Genomic DNA, 18,949 nt, shown 5'->3' with positions numbered 1-18,949 from the left:
CAGGAAACCATCCCCACACAATCACTCTGCCACAGCCATATTTGACTGTTAGCATGATGATCTTATTGTAGAAAGCTGTATTTGCTTTATGCTAGACATAATGGGGCCTGTTTTGTCCAAAAAGTTCTACTTTTGACATGTCTGTCCATAGAATGTTATCCCATAAGGCTCGGGGATCATCCAGTTGTGTTCTTGCAAATGTAAGATGAATATTGATGTTATTCTTGGATAACAGCAGCTTCCACCTTCTACTCTCCCGTGAATCCCATTTTTTACCCAGTCTTTCTTATTGTGGAGTCATGAACACTGACCTTAGCTGAGGCCAGAGAGGCCTTCACTACCTCAGTTTTGCTCCAGGATACGATCACATGGCAAACTAGTCTTGTATGCCTTCCTTCTGCATTGCAGAGAGAACTTTCTGTACGTGTATTTTCCAGGATCCCTCACAATGAAGACTGTTCTGAATTTCAAGCAAGATCATTATACCATGATTCTCATAACCCCTTATTGGCTGAGGCAAGTATGGTCCCTCTTCTGTTGTGTGCCCTGTTCTTTTCCAGTAAGAACAGGGCACACCATTGCATCCCAACATAAAGCTAATAACCCTTGAGAAATTGACATTTTGTTTTCCTTGAACTTGCTTGATAATGTGTCGTAGATCTTGCTAGCTTCCAGGAAGGATTCCACTAAGAGAACATATACTTTTAAATGGAAGAGGTTTGCCGTCTGGCGAAAGGGCAAGGCTGTTGATACATTCACTCGCCCTACACAAAAACTGCTTGAATAACTTCTATATTTGTCAGAGGCAGTGCTCAGGACCAACTCTGTAAGGGTTCACCTTAGTGCAGGTAGAGTTTATCATTGCATAAAAGATAAACCCATCTCTACGCAGCTTTTAGTTCACTTTATTAAGGGGGGGGGGCTTGCTACATATGAAACCTCCCATCAGGTTTTCCACAGGGTCATGGGACCTCAACATCATTCTTACACAGTTAATGAAGCTCCTTTTAACCACTAGAACCTGCCATTTGAAGGCCTGACGTGGAAGGTCTCATTTTAGGTGGCGGTTAGTGAGCTCCAGTCCCTAGTTAACTGATCCTCCTTGCACTGTTTTTCAATAATAGAGTGGTTTTGCACACCCGTCCAATGTGCCTTGCTAAAGTTGTGTCAGAATTCCACTGTCATCCGTCAAAAGTCCTTCCAAACGATTTTCCAGATCCTCTTGACCACAAAACTGGAGGCACATCATACACCTGGGACTGCAAGAGAGCCTTGGTTTTCTATCTGGAGTGCACAAAAGCCCTAGAAAGTCCACCCAGCTTTTTGTTTCTTTTGACCCGAAACGGGATATGGGCTGCCACAGGCAAACTCATACTTTCCAATTGGCTAGCAGACTTCATTTTCTTTGCTTATGCCCAGGCGTGGCTGACTGTGGAAGGTCCTGTCATAGCTCGTAATGTCAGAGCCATGGCTGAGTCCACAGCCCACTTAAGATCAACCTCCACAGAAGAGATTTGCTGGGCTTGTGACCTGGACGTCTGGCTATGTTCACATCCCGCTATTGTCTAGAACCAGATTCCCAGTGTGACGATAGATTTGGCCAGAAGGTGCTCCAGAATCTATTTGGGATTTATATTTGGGGTTTATAATCCAACTCCATTCGTCCTCGAGCCTTCTTTTTCAGTTTCAGGCTGCCTCTTTAAAAAAAAAATGAAAAATAGTCTATTGCCACCAAAAAATATTGTTGTCTGTTTTGGTACCACTTGTGGTGGTTGTCCCATGTTTCTGTTGAAGGCAGCCTGTAGCTGGGGAGTCTCAGATGTGAGGGTTTTATAGACCTGCTTGTCCTTGGAGAGAACAAAGTTACTTACCTGTAGCAGGTGCTCTCCAAGGACAGCAGGATATCATCGCAACTCTCTTGCCTGTCCAAGGGGTTGTATTCGTTTCGCTTGTGATGGACTAAGGAGGTTCCATGTGACAGCAGCAGGCAGGAACAGGCATGCATGTGCAGTGAGATGATCCAAAGGCTTCTGGAATATTTGCTGGATTAATGCTCCTCCAGTTATGTCACCCAGATGTGAAGATTATCCTTGTGTCCTCAGAACAACTGCTATGGGTAAGTAACTTTTGTTTTATATACATATGTGACCTGTAGCAGAACACCAACTATGTAAAAGTGCACACGTGTTTCATGGCACATTCTTTCACAGTGGGCTTACACAGGGGTGGGGTTAGTGATTTTTGGGTGGAGCCTGCACTTATGCGTGTAGATTATTTGATTTGATTTATTGACTTGATATACCACTTAGTACAACATAATTTTAAAGCGGTAACGTAATTATTCCAGTTAAAGAAAAAAAATTATAAAATCCCTAATTTATATGTATACATGCTGAAAGTACATGGTAACATTTATACCAGCCCTCAAGCTGGTACATGTTTGCACTTTTCTTTGAGCTTACACTAGTATTTTGTAAAGTCAAGTAGGTATGTACTTGACTTTATAAAACAGGCAAAACATAGATGTCCCCTTTATAAAATTACCCTTTTTGTTCTGTATTTTATTTTAATTTCTTATATATTGCCTGAAAGCTTGAAAGTTGTTGAAGTGGTGTACATTCAAGAACAGATATTTTTCTATCCCTGGAGGGTTCACAATCTAGGTTCATACCTGAGGCAGTGGAGGATTGTGACTTGCCCAGGATCACAAGGAGTTGCTCTTTAGTAAATTATTCACTGGTGCTGCCTTTTGTAACAACACAGAAATATTTAATAGAGGGTATGACATCTTGGACTTATTACTGATGTCTGTATTTTTAATCTGATTTTCTTTTATAGAGCTTGACCTACGAGATTATTCTAACACTAGGGCAAGCATTCGAAGTGGCGTATCAGTTGGCCCTTCAGGCCCAGAAATCAAGACCAGCAGAACCAGCAGAAACAAAATCTTCCAAACCAGTACCAAAGCCTCGAGCCAGCGTCCGGAAATCTGCAGTATGTATGCTGTATAGGGACAATAGGCAGGCAAGACCTGTAGGAGCGACCCTTTCCATGCCAGTGATTGCACATCGTGAAATTCAAATTGTCACTCTGTGGTCCATGTGGAAACAGCCTAAGGAGACTATGTTGAATTTTGAGCCATTCAAGTACTTATTTCAGTGTGGAACAGGAGTTCTCGACCCAGTCTTCAGGACACGCCCAGTCGGATTTTCAGAATAGCTGCAATGAATCAGCGCGCAATATTTCCGTAAGAATTAGGCCATACACGGAAACAGGGGTGTAGCCAGACATCCAATTTTGGGTGGGCAAAAGAACCCCGCCCCGTCCCACAGGTGATTTCGTCTCTCCTCTCACCTGCATGCCATATGGTCTCTCAAACATCCCCCTCTCCCGTATACCTTTTAAATAGCAGATTTTCACCAGCAGCAAGCAGCAACTAATAAACACTGCTCATGTTAGCCTCACAGCCTTCCCACTAACGCAACTTCCTGTTTCTGCATAGGTGGGAATAGGTCAGAGGGAAGGCTGTGGGGCTGGTGCAAGTAATGTGTATTAGTCGCTGCTTGCACAGGCGAAGATCTGCTATTTACAAGGTATGCAGGAGGGACAGTTGTTGGGAGCTTTCAGCTGGTGGGGCTTGGGAATCCCTGCCAGCCATATCATAGGTATGCTGCTTCTGGGTGGGCCTGAGCCCAAAGTGGGTGGACCTGGGCCCACCCATGCCCACCCTTGGCTACGCCACTGCACGGAAATCTCTCATGCATATTCATTGCAGCATTCGTGAAAGACAGTTCGGCTGTGTGCACCCAAAGGATAGGGTTGGGGTGAATAAGGCGTGGAATGGTGATGTGGGCATCAGGAGCTCCGTAGAGCAAATACTACACCTCTTGTTTGATTGTAATTGATTGTTGGTGTCTGGGTCATCCACTGTTTTAGCATAATAATCAGTTCTGTAGCTGTGCTATAATAAAGCTGGACTCTCCAGCTTTGGCCTGCCAGTAGTTACTTCCCTAAGGCGCCAAGGTAATAGAGCATGAGTTAGAGCAAGTTGGGGATATTTTGTTGTTTTAAATTGAATAAATAAATGGTATTAAAACTGGAAACAAAAAGGTGTGCTAAGCCCACCACCCCCTGCACCCAGGAGTTGCATGCAAATCTTAAACGTCACACTGGTATGATGCAATAAACTAAAACAAATCCCAGGAATAGGAGTTAATTTTATTGCGCCTCTGACCGCAGAATTAAATTTCCAGCATTGAAAATAACAGCAGACTTTAACACCTCCTGTTGTTTGTTTTTATAGTGCACCATTTTCTCTTATCACATAGAAATAACTGATTGTTTCATTAAAATGGGATTTGCAGGACGGAGGGCTAATTTTAGCGCACATTTTCACTCCCACTTTAGCCACACCTATGTATTAAGTTATGAGAGAGAGTAACTCACAAGAAGTTGCACAAAAAAATGGATGTGAAACATCTGCTATGCTTTAGGTTCAGTTAGTGGGGCAGCTGTAGTTTTCTTGTTTCTTGTCTGTAATTTATCCTTTTTTTTCTGTGTTTACCTACTGTAGCTCCCACCTGACAATCGCTGTTATTGTCATACCTGCACCACCCATCGACCTTCCTACCTGCCGCTGCAGTCTTTTAGTCAAGGAACCAAGGTCTTTACTGTTTCTCTCTTGCCAGTCTTTTCTGACACAATTGAGCCTATTGTGCTATTCCACTTACCCCATCCTCTTCCCTTCCTACCCTCACTGCCATATCTTCATTTTCAGTAAGTTGTGTTCCATCCTTTGCATTTAAAAGTATTTGTAGGAAACCCTATTTCATACTTTTAAATGCTCTTGGTTTTCTTCTGCATGCACCTATCCTGGCTTCTGGTTGCTGCTTTTGTGATTCATTTCCCTTGGTTTTACTCCTGTTTGCCGCTGTCTCTTTCCTTCCACTGGGACAGTGTGCCTGGCCTCAGTTTGAACACTGGTGCTGCTGGGGCTCTTTTCTGTTTAAAAGAGCGTATTGGAGAATAACAGAGTTTTACAAAGCCACAAAGAGCTTCATGCCAGTTGGTGGATCTTTCCATCCACAGATGTGTTCTATATTTGATTTTTATCCACACCTCGCTCTTCAGCACTCCTGGCTGAAGATTATTCTACATTTCTGGGGTTATTTGAGAGGTTTTTCTTACTTTATGTATTTTTTTTAATCTGCCACATAAATAATGCACTTAGTAAATTGAATGACCTGATGCCACAATGACAGTGTGATTTTAGCCTGGACATGTCCCGTGCTGATGTATACATTTTATTCACTTCTTATTAAGTAGACCTAATTACAAGTGTGGGGATTCTAATCAATTAATACATATATAATCCCAGACACATATCTCTCATCTCAAATATCATTCAAAGTAGTGATAACAAACATTATACTCTGAATATTTTCTCGGGGATCTTCAGATATCCAATTCATTTATACCTTATGGGGAATTGTACCCCATTCTTAATGGTATTTTACAGATCTTCATAGATCTACCCGATCTTGTAATATCTTCTAAAAATATCTATTCTATCTTATCCATTAATTAGCATTACTTAACTTCAAATAGGTAGTAGTGGAGCAGCAAATTTTCTTTCTATTCAAACCTCCGCCGACTTGGCCAGGTTTCGTATGTACTTCATCAGGGGAGAGGTTTGCATCGTACGTTCACTTCCGTGTTCCCAGAAAATGGCTGCCATTTGAAGTTAAGTAATGCTAATTAATGGATAAGATAGAATAGATATTTTTAGAAGATATTACAAGATCGGGTAGATCTATGAAGATCTGTAAAATACCATTAAGAATGGGGTACAATTCCCCATAAGGTATAAATGAATTGGATATCTGAAGATCCCCGAGAAAATATTCAGAGTATAATGTTTGTTATCACTACTTTGAATGATATTTGAGATGAGAGATATGTGTCTGGGATTATACATTTTATTCACAGCATCTATTATGAAGGAAAGGTACACACTCCTTACAATTAAACTAAAAGAACTGTTAACGACTAAATTTAATCTTGACATTAAGTATTCAGAATTGGTAGTAATGAGGGTACCCAGAAAAGAGAAAACATTTTCAATCTTGTCAGTTGGAGTACAATGGGGGAATATTTTGTGATCCAGAAAAAAAGCACAATGGGCTCACAAGAAAAAGTGCAAGTGTGCTTTGTTAATGACCCTATTTTGTGATAAAATAAACATTACAGCCCCTGATGGAAAAAAAAAACAGGCTTTGCAACTATGGGTTTACCTTTCCTATGACACCTTTGGTGATATCATGAATGTTTGTTTGTTTATTTATTTATTTATTTATTTATTAGGATTTATTTACCGCCTTTTTGAAGGGATTCACTCAAGGCGGTGTACAGTAAGAATAGATCAAACATGAGCAATAGGCAATTAGAGCAGTAAAAATATTCGAACAACAATACAATGTATGTCATGGTATACTACTTGCAATGACAACACAATCAGGCATATTTTCAAAGCACTTTGGGAGGCTAAGTTCCATAGGTTTCTATGGAACTTTGGGAGGCTAAGTGCTTTGAAAATGAGCCTCAATATGTACTAGAACATTATAAATGGTAGTGAAGGGTAAGGCAAAGTTGTAACATATAGATGAGTAAGAAAGTAAGGTGATTGATTTGAAGAAAGTTGCATGTGAGATCAGAGAGAGGGTTAAATATTATCTCAGCTAGGGTAGGAGTGGATAAACATGTCCCGCTGCGGTATGTTCCAGGTATCTCCTTCCTTAGTGGATTGCTGCTGATGTAAACCAACATTCAGTCTACTACCCAAAGACCTGAACATTTTAGTTTGCACCAAATTTATTAATACATGAAAATATAAATATATAAAAATATAAAACAAGAGGAGAAAAATCAAGTGCTGAAATATCCACCACTCTTAGTCATGTTACCTTCATCATTGCATATTGGGGGGGGGGGGAACTCCCCTACAAAGACTTCTCACATCAATAAGTCCTTGCAAATATGTAGTTTTTAAAACATGTCTTCATACTGTAGTGGTACTCCAAACACCCCATACTCCAATCCAGCACTGTGCTCCAGCTTCTTCAGCCTAAAGTTGGTCAAAACTTGCTGAAGAAGCAGGGCTGCATTGGACTATGTCTTATATTTCATTTATTTATGCATTCTTGTATCCAAAAATAAATTTCGGTTCAAAGTGGCTTACAATTTACTTTTTGGTGGAGTTACAATAGTGTTTTGCAATGTGAAGAGGGCATCTATAATTCATGTGGTTATTCATAGAGTTTTTGAAGAGGAGAAAGTAGTGGTAGCTTTTGGGTTATAGACTTTTTTGGTGATGTTTATTCATATAGTTTTTTTAAGAGGTATTCCACTAGCAACATTCCATGTAGAAGTCGGCCCTTGCAGATCACCAATGTGGCCGCGCAGGCTTCTACATGGAATGTTGCTAGTGGAATAGCAACATTCCATGTAGAATCTCCAATAGTAGCAACATTCCATGTAGAATCTCCAATAGTAGCAACATTCCATGTAGAATCTCCAATAGTATCTATTTTATTTTTGTTACATTTGTACCCTGCGCTTTCCCACTCATGGCAGGCTCAATGCGGCTTACATGGGGCAATGGAGGGTTAAGTGACTTGCCCAGAGTCACAAGGAGCTGCCTGTGCCTGAAGTGGGAATTGAACTCAGTTCCTCAGTTCCCCAGGACCAAAGTCCACCACCCTAACCACTAGGCCACTCCTCCAGATAGCTAAATCCTGCTATGTAGATAGTTTTGTAGATGGTGTTTTTGCAGTTGGATAGATGTAGGAGTAGGTAGTTTCTGTTTACTGGGCTGACATTTCTTGAGGCAAATTTGATGTTTGGAGTACCACTACAGTATGAAGATGAGTTTAGACTTTTTGTGATCAAGACGTTTAAAAATGATATATTTGCAAGGACTTATAGAAGTGTTTTCCGTGTGCAAATGACGGCCACATGACTAGAGTGGCAGATATTTGAGCAGATGGTTTTTTTCCTCTTTTTAAAATATTTTTTATATATTTATATTTTCATGTATTAATATAATTGGTTCAAACTAAAGTGTTCGGGCCTTTCAGTAGTAGATATTTGTGTTTGACCTGAATTTGTGGTTTTGAAAATTTTGAACTGTCCCGGTAGCAGCAGTGTTACATCAGCAGTAGGCAGTTGAATTCCTGGAGTTGCCCCTGGATAGTAGCCAGGTGTACTGCAGTCTTTACTGGCACATTGTGTTAATAGACAATTGTAAGATTTCCCAGTGCAGTAATAAGTATTTGCTGGGAATGTGTGAAAATCGTGGATGCTCATGATTATAGGTAGAATTTCACTGCCGAGATCCAGGTTCTATAATCTGTGACTAGTACCTCACAATAACGTATCATGTTGTAAATTTTCTTAAGGCGCTGTGCTGAGCATTCATTTCTCTACCTCTTTCTCTGCTTCTGTGTTCATTTTGGTTTCTCGTAGACTGAGCCCTCTGAAGTGGAGCAGGACCCTCACTCGCATGCCAGTGTTTCCTGGATTGTGGACCCCAAGCAGGATTCTAAAAGGAGCCTAAGTACGAAGTATGAGACCACTATCTTCTAGCGTTCTGTGTGCCCATCCTGTCAGACTTCTCTCTGTCATCTTCCTCCTTCCTCACTCTCAGCGTGCTGTCTGTCTCCAGCTGGCGTCAGAACCTGCCATAAGGCTTGTTACCATCCCAGCCTCTCTGACTCTGTACCTGGTCTTCACTCAACGCTGTGAAATGTGTGTAACCCAGGGAGACAGGACGACAATGCCCATTAGGTATGCGTAAAGTGGCAGCGAGAGAGTGTGAGTGCAGGCTAGTTGAAATATGGTGTAAGAGATGGCACATACTGGGGGGGGGGGGGGCTCTGATGTGGTCCCCTGTTTCTTTAGTCATTTGCGTCAGTACTGTTCACTTTTGGAAGACTGTGACCTTTTTAAATTTACTGGGACTATTAAGATGTCATGTCTTCAAGTTGGCCCCATTTGGGGGTCTGTCTTGCTTCCATATGGCACTTCGGCTTTATACTGTTCCAAGGACACACGTGTGGTGACCTCAATACTAACCACTGTGAAATAGTCTCTAAATAAGATGTCCCCGCTCCTCCACTCATGGATCACTTTCAGCACTCTCCCTGTTCTTTTCCTCACTATTGCTAGATTATTGGAATCTGCATCCTTCATAAACTAAGTCCAAGGAGCAGCTCTGCTTGTTCTTTTCCTTGAGCATGGAGGCACAGCAAAGATGGGTGTTGCACTTTAAGCTAGTTTGGGAGTGGAGTTTACATAATGTGGTTCTTGGTTCTCTTTGACACTCCTTCAGCTTGATTAAGGTGCGTCCTCTAGCGTTAAATTAACACTTAGACAGTATTGTCAGAGAACTTTTATCAAAACCGCAACGATTGCGATAGTCATGATACTTTCAGTGTGGGTGTTCCTGTATTTTGCATTAGTCACTCACCTCTTACTGACATGTTATACAGTGAAATAATAATTTGAAAGGTGCTGCAGTGACCTGGGAGAAGAGGACAGAGAACTGCAAGTGAAGGAGAGACTGCTGTGTGGGGAGGGAGCACAGGCCATAATACTGAAATAGAGAGGAATGGGGGGGGGGGGCTCTTGTATGGTCTAAATTTCTTCAGCCATTTGTTAGTACTGTTCACTTTTGGAAGAGTTTGACCTTTCTAAATGTGCTGGGACTATTTAAAGACTTCAAGTCTTGAAGTTGGCAGTGTATGAGGGTGAGAAAAGAATGCCATGGGGCAGAAATGAGGTGCATGGGCAGAGCTGTGCGAAGGTCTCACAGCAGGCCTGAGGTACATTGGTAGAGCGGCGTGTGAATTCGCTGTGCTGGTATAAGAAGCTGAAGTTTAAGGCTCCAATGAGGGCCAGTTATAGCTGTGTGAGGATCTCACTACTGGAATAGTAAGGCCAGTCTAAGATTTAATACCAGTGCTTCATATTTCTAGCCATAGAACAGAAGTGTGTGTGTGGGGGGGGGGGGGGGGGGGGGGGGGGGGTTGTAAATCAATATTGTGGTGTATTGTGATGGCTTTGCTGGGGGTGCTGCAGGGTATGACTGAGTAAATCTGAAGTGAATCAGAGTTTGTTTCCATTGTGCTATGTGCCTGTCATTTTGTGTACTTCAAGAATTTTCCTGCTGTGCCATTTTTGGGGGTTGTGAGATGACTTCCCCTCCCCCAAATGATCCTGCAAGAGGTTCCTGAATCTATCTTCAGCCAAGTCACTTCTTTCTAATCTTCCCAAGTTTCCTTCTTAATTATTGCCATACTCTCTAAAACCACAATTTATTTGACTTCTGACTACATCTGCCATTAACCCCCCCCCCCCCCCCCCCCCCAGATTTGAATGCCCAGATATCCTAATCCCTTCCTTTTGTGCCTACGGTCTCACCTCACTTCACTTCACTTCACCACTTGGGGCCATGTGACCACCAGCAGGCCACTGTTTGCATGACAACAGCTTGTGATGTCTCTAGTACTTTGGGGGAGGGGGTTAAGCATTCCTGCTATGTCTCTGATAGGTCACTGAGAACTTTACTGAAACTTTAGCTGTTCAGCTGCTAAGTTCTTGATTATATGTGAGACTATTAGCCTGTCTGCCTTTCTTCCAAGAAGACAAATTTTAATCTTGTCCATATTTCTTATCACCAACTGACACATGACACCTTATCTTTGTGCACTTTATGTACATATATTAACAACAACAAAACTAATTGAAAGCTATCCGATACATATACAGTGTAGTGAACATCAGGATACTTTATCCAGCCAGCTAATCCCAGGGAAGAGAAGGGTGAGTTTTGCTAGCCAGAGCTCCAGGGAATGATACATGGTCTAATGTGGGAGAGGTGGGTGGCAAAACTACACTCGGGGTGCAAAAGAGGCATTTTAGCCATAAGTTGGCATATGGACAGGTGCTTTGGAGGGAGGGCTTCTCTTGAAATGCTGTGGTAAAATCCGATTGCTTTCTTCAGAAAGGATGGTAAATCCTGCTCAGTTTATATACACAGCAGTACCTCACCTCATTTCATCTCTGCTCTCCTTTACCTTCATTAGCTCAACTATGTTCCATTCATTCATACAAAACATTCATCTCATATTTTGGTTTATAATTTTCCCCTCCCTCCCTTCTTTCCTCCCCCTTCTGTTTTCCCTCCACGAAGCTGAGTATCTGACAAGTGGTGGAACGGCAGCAGTGTCCTGTACCGTCAAACAGTAGGAAAAAAAGGGCCCTGACCAAGACTTGAGGAGTAGGCCCCTGGAAACACCTCCTGCTGCTCCCCTGAGGACCCAGCCAAAGAGAGAGAAGAAGGCAAGGATAAAGAACAGTTTTAAACAGAAAGTGGACTTTTACATTCAGAGGTGCAACAAGAAACTAATTCATAAAAATGATTTGAAAAAAGGACAAAAAAAATAGGCTGTTTGGCTTGTGAGAAACAGGTAGGTAAATAGCCTACAGCTTGACCAAACGGTACGTTATATTTTGATGAGCAATATAAAACCCACTGAGATTTGTGTTTGCATTTATTCCACATTTCAAAACTCCCTTCAGGTTTTTATCCGCCCTCCCCCCCCCCCCCCCCCCCTTCTTTCATATTGCTTTAAAAGCCTTTTCAGCATGGGAGTGAGTTTGGGGAATGAGGCGCAAGGTAAACTGTATAAAGGACATCAGAACCCTCGAGACACAGATTAGACACCAAGCGAGAGAGCTGTGTGTTTCCTTCCTAGAATAACATTGTATTTGTATCCTTGACGCTCTCTTATCAGGAAGAGCAAATTGGATATCTGCTGGGTGATTTACATGAAATGATGAATGTTTGGTATTCCACTACTCACCTCCTCCACCGTGTTCAAATGAATGTCCTATAGGGGTCAGTGCTCATGCAAATAATGACTTCTCTACCAGTGGGATTTAGTAGCACTTTCTGGATATTAGCTGTGTACTTAAGTCTGTGTTATCAGTATTGTCAGAGATGTGTGAGCTATGACTATAATGGGATTTGTGTAGTAGATTGTAATATTTTGCTGACACGGATCCTTCACCTATAGAGAATTCAGATTTGCACCTGTGTGCTAGGAATGTAAAAAAGGGTATGGCAGGAAAGGCGATTCAGTGAACGTCTAGTCTCCTGGCTGAAGACCTGATGGTTTTTAACCTACACATTTTCATAAATTTATTTTCTTTTAATGTCAATCACTGCTGTATGTAAATGAATTTTAATTGTATCTCTGCTATGAAGTGTGGGTGACTGACCAACATGAAATGACTTCAGTAATAATGACTAAACAAATAATGGGGCTGGAAGGGGAGTGGGTTAAGGGGAACTTGTAAGCGATGATTTTAGTACGAGTAATATTCTTTGGCTGAGGTACGACAACTGTAAATACTGCCATAGTGGCGTGGGAAAGCTGCTCCTTGGCATATCTGTTCTTAGTGGTACTTAGTGAGTCAGGAACTGTTAATGCACAAGTTTTGGGGGTTGCTGGAAACTCCCCCTGTCTTCCATGGATGCAGGGTTTGGCCACAGTCATTCACTGCAGCTTTCCAGCTAGAGCCTTCCTATCAACTGTGCACCATTCACATATCATTTACTTATTAAGAGACTCGAGCTTCGCTGGACTCTAAGAAGCCAAATATTTGTAATTTACAGGGAAACATAAATCGGATACTTCCAGTTTGGGCCATTTTGGATATTTTAGGCTGGCAAAGTTGCAGTCACGTTGACAATGAGAATGCTTTCTTGAGGGATGCTCACATCTGGTAATTTTCTTAGTTCAACTTCTAGTAGATGAATTTCTTCTCTGTCCTCCACTTTAGAAAAATATTTGCGACTCGCTTCATTGCATGACTGTAGCCCTGAGTGTTGGCCAGCACAGGAGGCCTGGTTCAGCTTCCGATGGAATCAGTGGGGCTTGTGGACATATTCAGGCAACAGCCAGTACTGCAGCACTGAGGGTTAGTCTCAGGGGATTGCACTGCCATTCAGTTGTGTCACTCTGTCATACCATCTAGACAGGAAGATGTTAGATGGAGGATGTATTTGCATAAAAATGATTGACATAATTCTTTAACTTTAGGTAGAACTCTACTTGGAAGCCTCAGTCTCCACTGTAAAGGATTAGGATGTAACATAGAGAGCAGATCATTCCTGCAGGATAGGAATCCTGTTTTCTCATACTAATCTTGGTAATAAACTGGAGAAATACGTTGCATACAAACGCAATATTATGCAAAGCTTTTCTGAGCCAGCAAAAGATCCGGAATGACTGGTGATGTCTCTTCATGATACACCGTAGAGAACCTCCATCACCAGCATTTTGTTTTTAGCTACTGCACTGACAGAGCCTTTAGCTGTTACTCTTGAGGTCTCAAGGGCAGCCTGCTTTACTGAGACTGTTACTGTTAAAACATCTGAAGAGCAAATTCTGACAGCAGACTTTATGGTCTCCCTTTGCTGTTCTTCCCTATTTCATAAGACTAGCCTTGCCTTTTTTTTTTTCCATACGACTGTTACCAACTGCAGATTTTGGCTGAGAGCTTTAATTAGACTTTGGGAAACCCAGGGTTTAGGGGTGGGGAGGGATTAAAGAAAAAAAAAAAAAGTTTAGTTGTATTTAAAGCTGCTGTATTCTTTTATTTATTGTCTACATTAGAACTGGTGACTTCCAACTCTTCTATCATAGAATCTGCCTTTTAATGCACCTGTGAACTAACAAATATCTTTAATTGTTCCTTAGCTTTTTTGTGGTAAGGTACTTTTCCTTTGAGCCATAAAAGGTTTTTTTTTCCATTGTATGCTATGCTTAAGGCATGTAAGCGATCTGGAAAGTTGGTGGTGGTGCTGCTGCTCCTAAAGGCAGATCGTCCCCAGGAGCTAATGTGGACTCTGTCTAGCTGTGCACCTGCATGGAAGACTATGGACCAACTCCAATTCAGTTAAGATTGCTGTATGTGTGTGTGTGTATACACACACACACACACACATATATATATATATATATATATGGTGAAAGTTTAATTGGTGTGAAGAATGTGGAAACATGTAAACGGGATTCTCCCTCCTTGGGGGATCCAGGTTTGCCACATTGTGGTACTATGATAGGTCAGCCTGGTCTCCCTCTGCCTTTTTAAATTTCACGTTCGCTTTCTAAAATTACATTTATATTTTAACAAGTTTAAATAGCATTAGTACAGCCCATTTGCCATGATAGTCCAGGTAGAATAGCCCTCAAAGTACCAGAAATAATTCCTTCCTGAACCAAACCGCAATTTCCCATGCAGTCTGGGACCTCTGGTAGACATTCAAGAGCCTGCATGACAACCCAAGTCTGTTTGGAGCATGTCCTATTGAGTCTCCATCAAGGCTATCGCTAGAATGTAAAAGTTTTGATTTTTATCTTTTTTATGTTTTCATTTAAAGAGGTCCACTTTCCCTTGTGTGTTTTACTGTGACACTTCTTTATAAGCAAATTTAAATCCCTCATTGCTGATTTCTAATAATTAGAACGAAAGTGCATTTAACGAGCTTGCAAAATTGACATGGTAGGAAACCTGCTGGATCCAGTGTTTCATTGCAGTCCTGAGGTTGGTAGATACAGAGGGGAGGAGGCTGAGGCACACAAGGAAAGCGCACAAATCCCAACTGAGGTGAGGGGGGTGGGGGGACCCAGACCACCAATTTCTGTATCCTCATACTCTGCAGACCAACCCTAGCCATTCTCATAGGAGATACCTCTTTCTCTTTATGTGCGGGAACAAACATAGCACACCTTAAGAAAAAAAAAAAAGAAACGGAATGAAAGTCTGGACTGCACAGGAGCCTCACCTACCGTGTCCTAGAGATGGAGAAATAGTAACTGGTTGTGGACCGCACAGGACCCCTTGTTGGGGCAAAGATATTGAACCAGTAGTTCTCAGACTCCATCTGCTGGACAGAAGGCATATACCCACAGGTCTGGACTAGTTCTTTTCAGATGGAGGCTGTATAATCAGCTCCTCGTGAATGTGCATTTTTACAAAATATACCACTTAACACATATAAATTACAAAATCATGGTTTTATAATTAAACATAGTGCTGTCTGTACTTATAAACCCCTTAATAATGATCATTTTTTTAATGCCTTTTTCATAAAGTGAGCTTTTCTGCTGCGTGGCACCGAATATGCATGTTTTTTTGGTAGCACTATATATTTTACAAAAGGCTTCAGCGCACAATACATCTACTATAATAAAACACACCCTTAACATTCGGAGGACACTGACGTCACTGCAGGCACTCACACACCGGTTCGTAAGTTCATGGTGGTGAAGCCACAACACTCACCATGTCTTCATGCCCTGCCCTCGCGTCACACGTGATGACGTCGAGGGCGGGACAAGAAAACAAGGCACATGAACGCACGGGGAGCAGTCCTACTCCTCCCCTTCCAAGAAATCCCAGCCGACGACGACGTGCCCATCATCCCAGCCCCTTAAACACCATCGCCCCGCCCCTTTCAAGGTACCGCCCCGCCCCCAGTAGCACACTGTTCCCCTCATCACCTTCCCTCCCCCCTGTCACCTCCCCTACCCTTACGCCACTATCCCTGGTGGTCTAGCGGTACCTGTTCGCTCGGGCAGGAACAAAGGAACCCCCGCTTTCCTGGCCGGAGCGCTGCTGCTAGCTACCCGGCTGCATCGTGTCTGAGTCCGGCTGTCGGCGATTCAAAATGGCCGCCGAGAGTTGAAGCTGCCTCGTGAGACTTCAACTCTTGGCGGCCATTTTGAAACGCCGAGAGCCGGACTCCCACACAAGGCAGCTAGCAGCACCGCTACGGGCAGGAAAGAGGGGGCTCTTTCTTTCCTGCCCCGACCGAACAGGTACCTCTAGACCACCAGGGAGACTAGCGAAAGGGGAGGGGAAGGGACTCCCGTTTCATCACAGGGAGAAACGGGCCTTTTTTACTAGTCTTTTATAAAATGCTAGTATAGTTTTAAAAGGGCAGCCTTGCAGATCCATGTCCCTAGCTAGGCAACTTACACAAAGTTATCTTCTGTATGTCTTGATATTTGCAATCTGCAGTGTGCATTTCCAGAAGAGCTGCTGTAAACTTTGCAAACTCAGTGAGTAGCTTCTGATGGAGACTAAATGGAGCTTGACTGAAATGTCTATCAGGCGGTCATGTGGAGTTTTGTTTGGAAGTTTTTAAGAACTGATCTAAAAACTATACATAGGTTTTAAATACTTGTGCTTTGACGTTGGTGATAACAAAATCACGTCCACAGTGGGTTAAGTGGCAGGGTATTAACACCAGGGCTGCCGAGAGAGGGGGACAAAAGTCCCGGGGCCTGGGCCTCCAGGGAGGCCCGGTGCCGCCGCCTGGCCCGCCCTCTGTCACTCCCAGAACTAACCTTAAGCCTCTTTTCACTTCGCAGCAAGCTGCAGCAGGTCAGGCCACTCCTTCCTTCCATGTCCCGCCCTCGCCTGACATAACGTCCGCGAGGGCGGGGCACGGAAGGAAGGAGGAGAGGTCTGCCCTGCCGCTGCTTGCTGCGAAGTGAAAGGAGGCTTAAGGTTAGTTCCGAGGGCTCGGCCCAATAGCAGGTGGAGGGGGGCCCGGCGATCTCGGGTGGGCAGCGACCTCGGGGGGGCGGCCTTGGCCCGGCTCCGGCTCTCGGCGGCCCTGATTAACACATTCCTCATTCTAAGTTCTCAGTTTCAGTCAAGAGGAGGACATCAGTGATTTGGTGCTATGAAAAATTGTGGTCTGGTACAATTAAAAGAATTATTGTTGGAACTTGCCTGTCCAGGCTGAGCATGTCCCAATGCTATTTGCCATTAACTACAAGATGTGAAAGTCAGTGAAACCCTAAAAGGACTTGCTGAAGTTGGAAGACTGTTGAATGGCCTTTATGGAGGTGCAAGCAGTGTCTTTATTTATCAGATTAAAATAGAATGGGTGTTGATTCCATCTTTGGGAGCTGATTTAGTTTTAATTAACTAATTTACTTCTGAATTTGTTTTACTAATTATGCTATTCTGCAGGCACCTCTTTTAACATATGTAGCAACTGAGCTGGTATCTTTAAGTAAAACTTAGGTACATGAAATTAAAACGACCTGGAAGGTTTTTCTTGATTCTGCCAAAGGCAATACAAGCCATTTTCATGGAACGCATCAAGGTAAAGGGGGAAACACCAGCTGTACTGGCCACAAAATGGCTCTTGCTCGTTAACCCCCATAACGATAGGTGCAACTACTGGCCGTTTCATGTTCGTGACTATGTAGGGATTGCAGTCGGCCCCTGCCATCCCAGTTCTGGAGGTGCTCAGAGGGGCCTGAGTATGGTACATGAAGTTAGGGAAGTAACTGTGCTGCTTTGATCTCTTCTCATCTGACCTTTATTTCTGGGTTTTCTTGTTTTGTTTTGTTTTTTGTTGTTTTTAGGCTCATATGAGTCTACTTCAGTCTGAAAAATGCACGCTTGCCTGATTTGTGATGGATGGCAGTGGGACTGATTTGTAACAAACCTGTTATTTAATCTTTTCTCTGTATTTTGATACAATTGTTAATCTGTGTCTGATTCATTGTCTGAATTATGAACATTGTGCCAATATCAAGTGAAGCCGACCTGTATGAGCAGCATCTTGCACTGACCTCACTACGGGAAGATGTAAATAACCTTGGCCTTCAAGATTTCCTTTTTGTTATTTTTCATAATTGTCCAACCTAGAACAGAATTAATAAATGAAAATGATCAAATATGTAACTGTGTCCTCCTCTGTTTACTGAGTAGAATCATTACTATGGGTGGGAGAATGGAGCTATTCAAATACAACTTTACCTTTAAAAAATAATGTTAAAAATACCAGAATAGTATGTATGAATGTCCTTTTTTTTTTTTTTACAAATAGCGATGATGGTTCTTGGTGTGTTGCGTATTAGCTTGGCTTGCATTAGCAGTGCCCTGTTTTGGTTGTAAGCCTTATAGAATATCATACAGTCGGTTGCTTGTGTAAATCCTAATTGATGCCAATTAACTGCAATAATTGATGGTTAGTGCCCATCAATTATTGCGGTTATAGCCGGTGGTGGGAGGCAGGGCTGGTGGTTGGGAGGTGGGGATAGTGCTGGGCAGACTTATACGGTCTGTGCCAGAGCCGGTGGTGGGAGGCGGGACTGGTGGTTGGGAGGCGGGGATAGTGCTGGGCAGACTTATACGGTCTGTGCCAGAGCCGGTGGTGGGAGGCAGGGCTGGTGGTTGGGAGGTGGGGATAGTGCTGGGCAGACTTATACGGTCTGTGCCAGAGCCGGTGGTGGGAGGCGGGACTGGTGGTTGGGAGGCGGGGATAGTGCTGGGCAGACTTATACGGTCTGTGCCAGAGCCGGTGGTGGGAGGCAGGGCTGGTGGTTGGGAGGCAGGGATAGTGCTGGGCAGACTTATACGGTCTGTGCCAGAGCCGGTGGTGGGAGGCGGGACTGGTGGTTGGGAGGTGGGGATAGTGCTGGGCAGACTTATACGGTCTGTGCCAGAGCCGTGGTGGGAGGCGGGACTGGTGGTTGGGAGGCGGGGATAGTGCTGGGCAGACTTATACGGTCTGTGCCAGAGCCGGTGGTGGGAGGCAGGGCTGGTGGTTGGGAGGTGGGGATAGTGCTGGGCAGACTTATACGGTCTGTGCCAGAGCCGGTGGTGGGAGGCGGGACTGGTGGTTGGGAGGCGGGGATAGTGCTGGGCAGACTTATACGGTCTGTGCCAGAGCCGGTGGTGGGAGGCAGGGCTGGTGGTTGGGAGGCAGGGATAGTGCTGGGCAGACTTATACGGTCTGTGCCAGAGCCGGTGGTGGGAGGCGGGACTGGTGGTTGGGAGGCGGGGATACTGC

General features: G+C 43.5%; 1 protein-coding gene across 13 annotated transcripts in view; it reads left to right on the top strand.

Moving 5' to 3' along the window:
- ANKS1A (ankyrin repeat and sterile alpha motif domain containing 1A) overlaps window positions 1-15,323 on the top strand; it is a 246,919-nt gene extending 231,596 nt beyond the window's left edge. For 4 of the 13 annotated variants that reach the window (XM_030220439.1, XM_030220438.1, XM_030220436.1 and 1 more), the window contains 4 exons: window positions 2,839-2,994; window positions 4,574-4,663; window positions 8,524-8,614; window positions 11,252-15,323. In XM_030220439.1, coding sequence (XP_030076299.1) covers window positions 2,839-2,994; window positions 4,574-4,663; window positions 8,524-8,614; window positions 11,252-11,307 — 393 coding nt within the window. In that variant the 3' untranslated portion in view covers window positions 11,308-15,323. Of the gene's footprint in view, window positions 1-2,838; window positions 2,995-4,573; window positions 4,664-8,523; window positions 8,845-11,251 lie in introns of all 13 variants that reach the window. The other 9 variants (XR_003943956.1, XR_003943955.1, XR_003943953.1 and 6 more) reach the window with 4 other exon arrangements.
- The last annotated feature ends 3,626 nt before the right edge of the window (window positions 15,324-18,949 follow it).

Source organism: Microcaecilia unicolor, chromosome 12 (genome assembly GCF_901765095.1).
Source record: "Microcaecilia unicolor chromosome 12, aMicUni1.1, whole genome shotgun sequence".
NCBI classification, from domain to species: Eukaryota; Metazoa; Chordata; class Amphibia; order Gymnophiona; family Siphonopidae; genus Microcaecilia; species Microcaecilia unicolor.
Note: the sequence above shows the minus strand (reverse complement) of the source record. Positions and strands in the feature narration are given on the sequence as shown.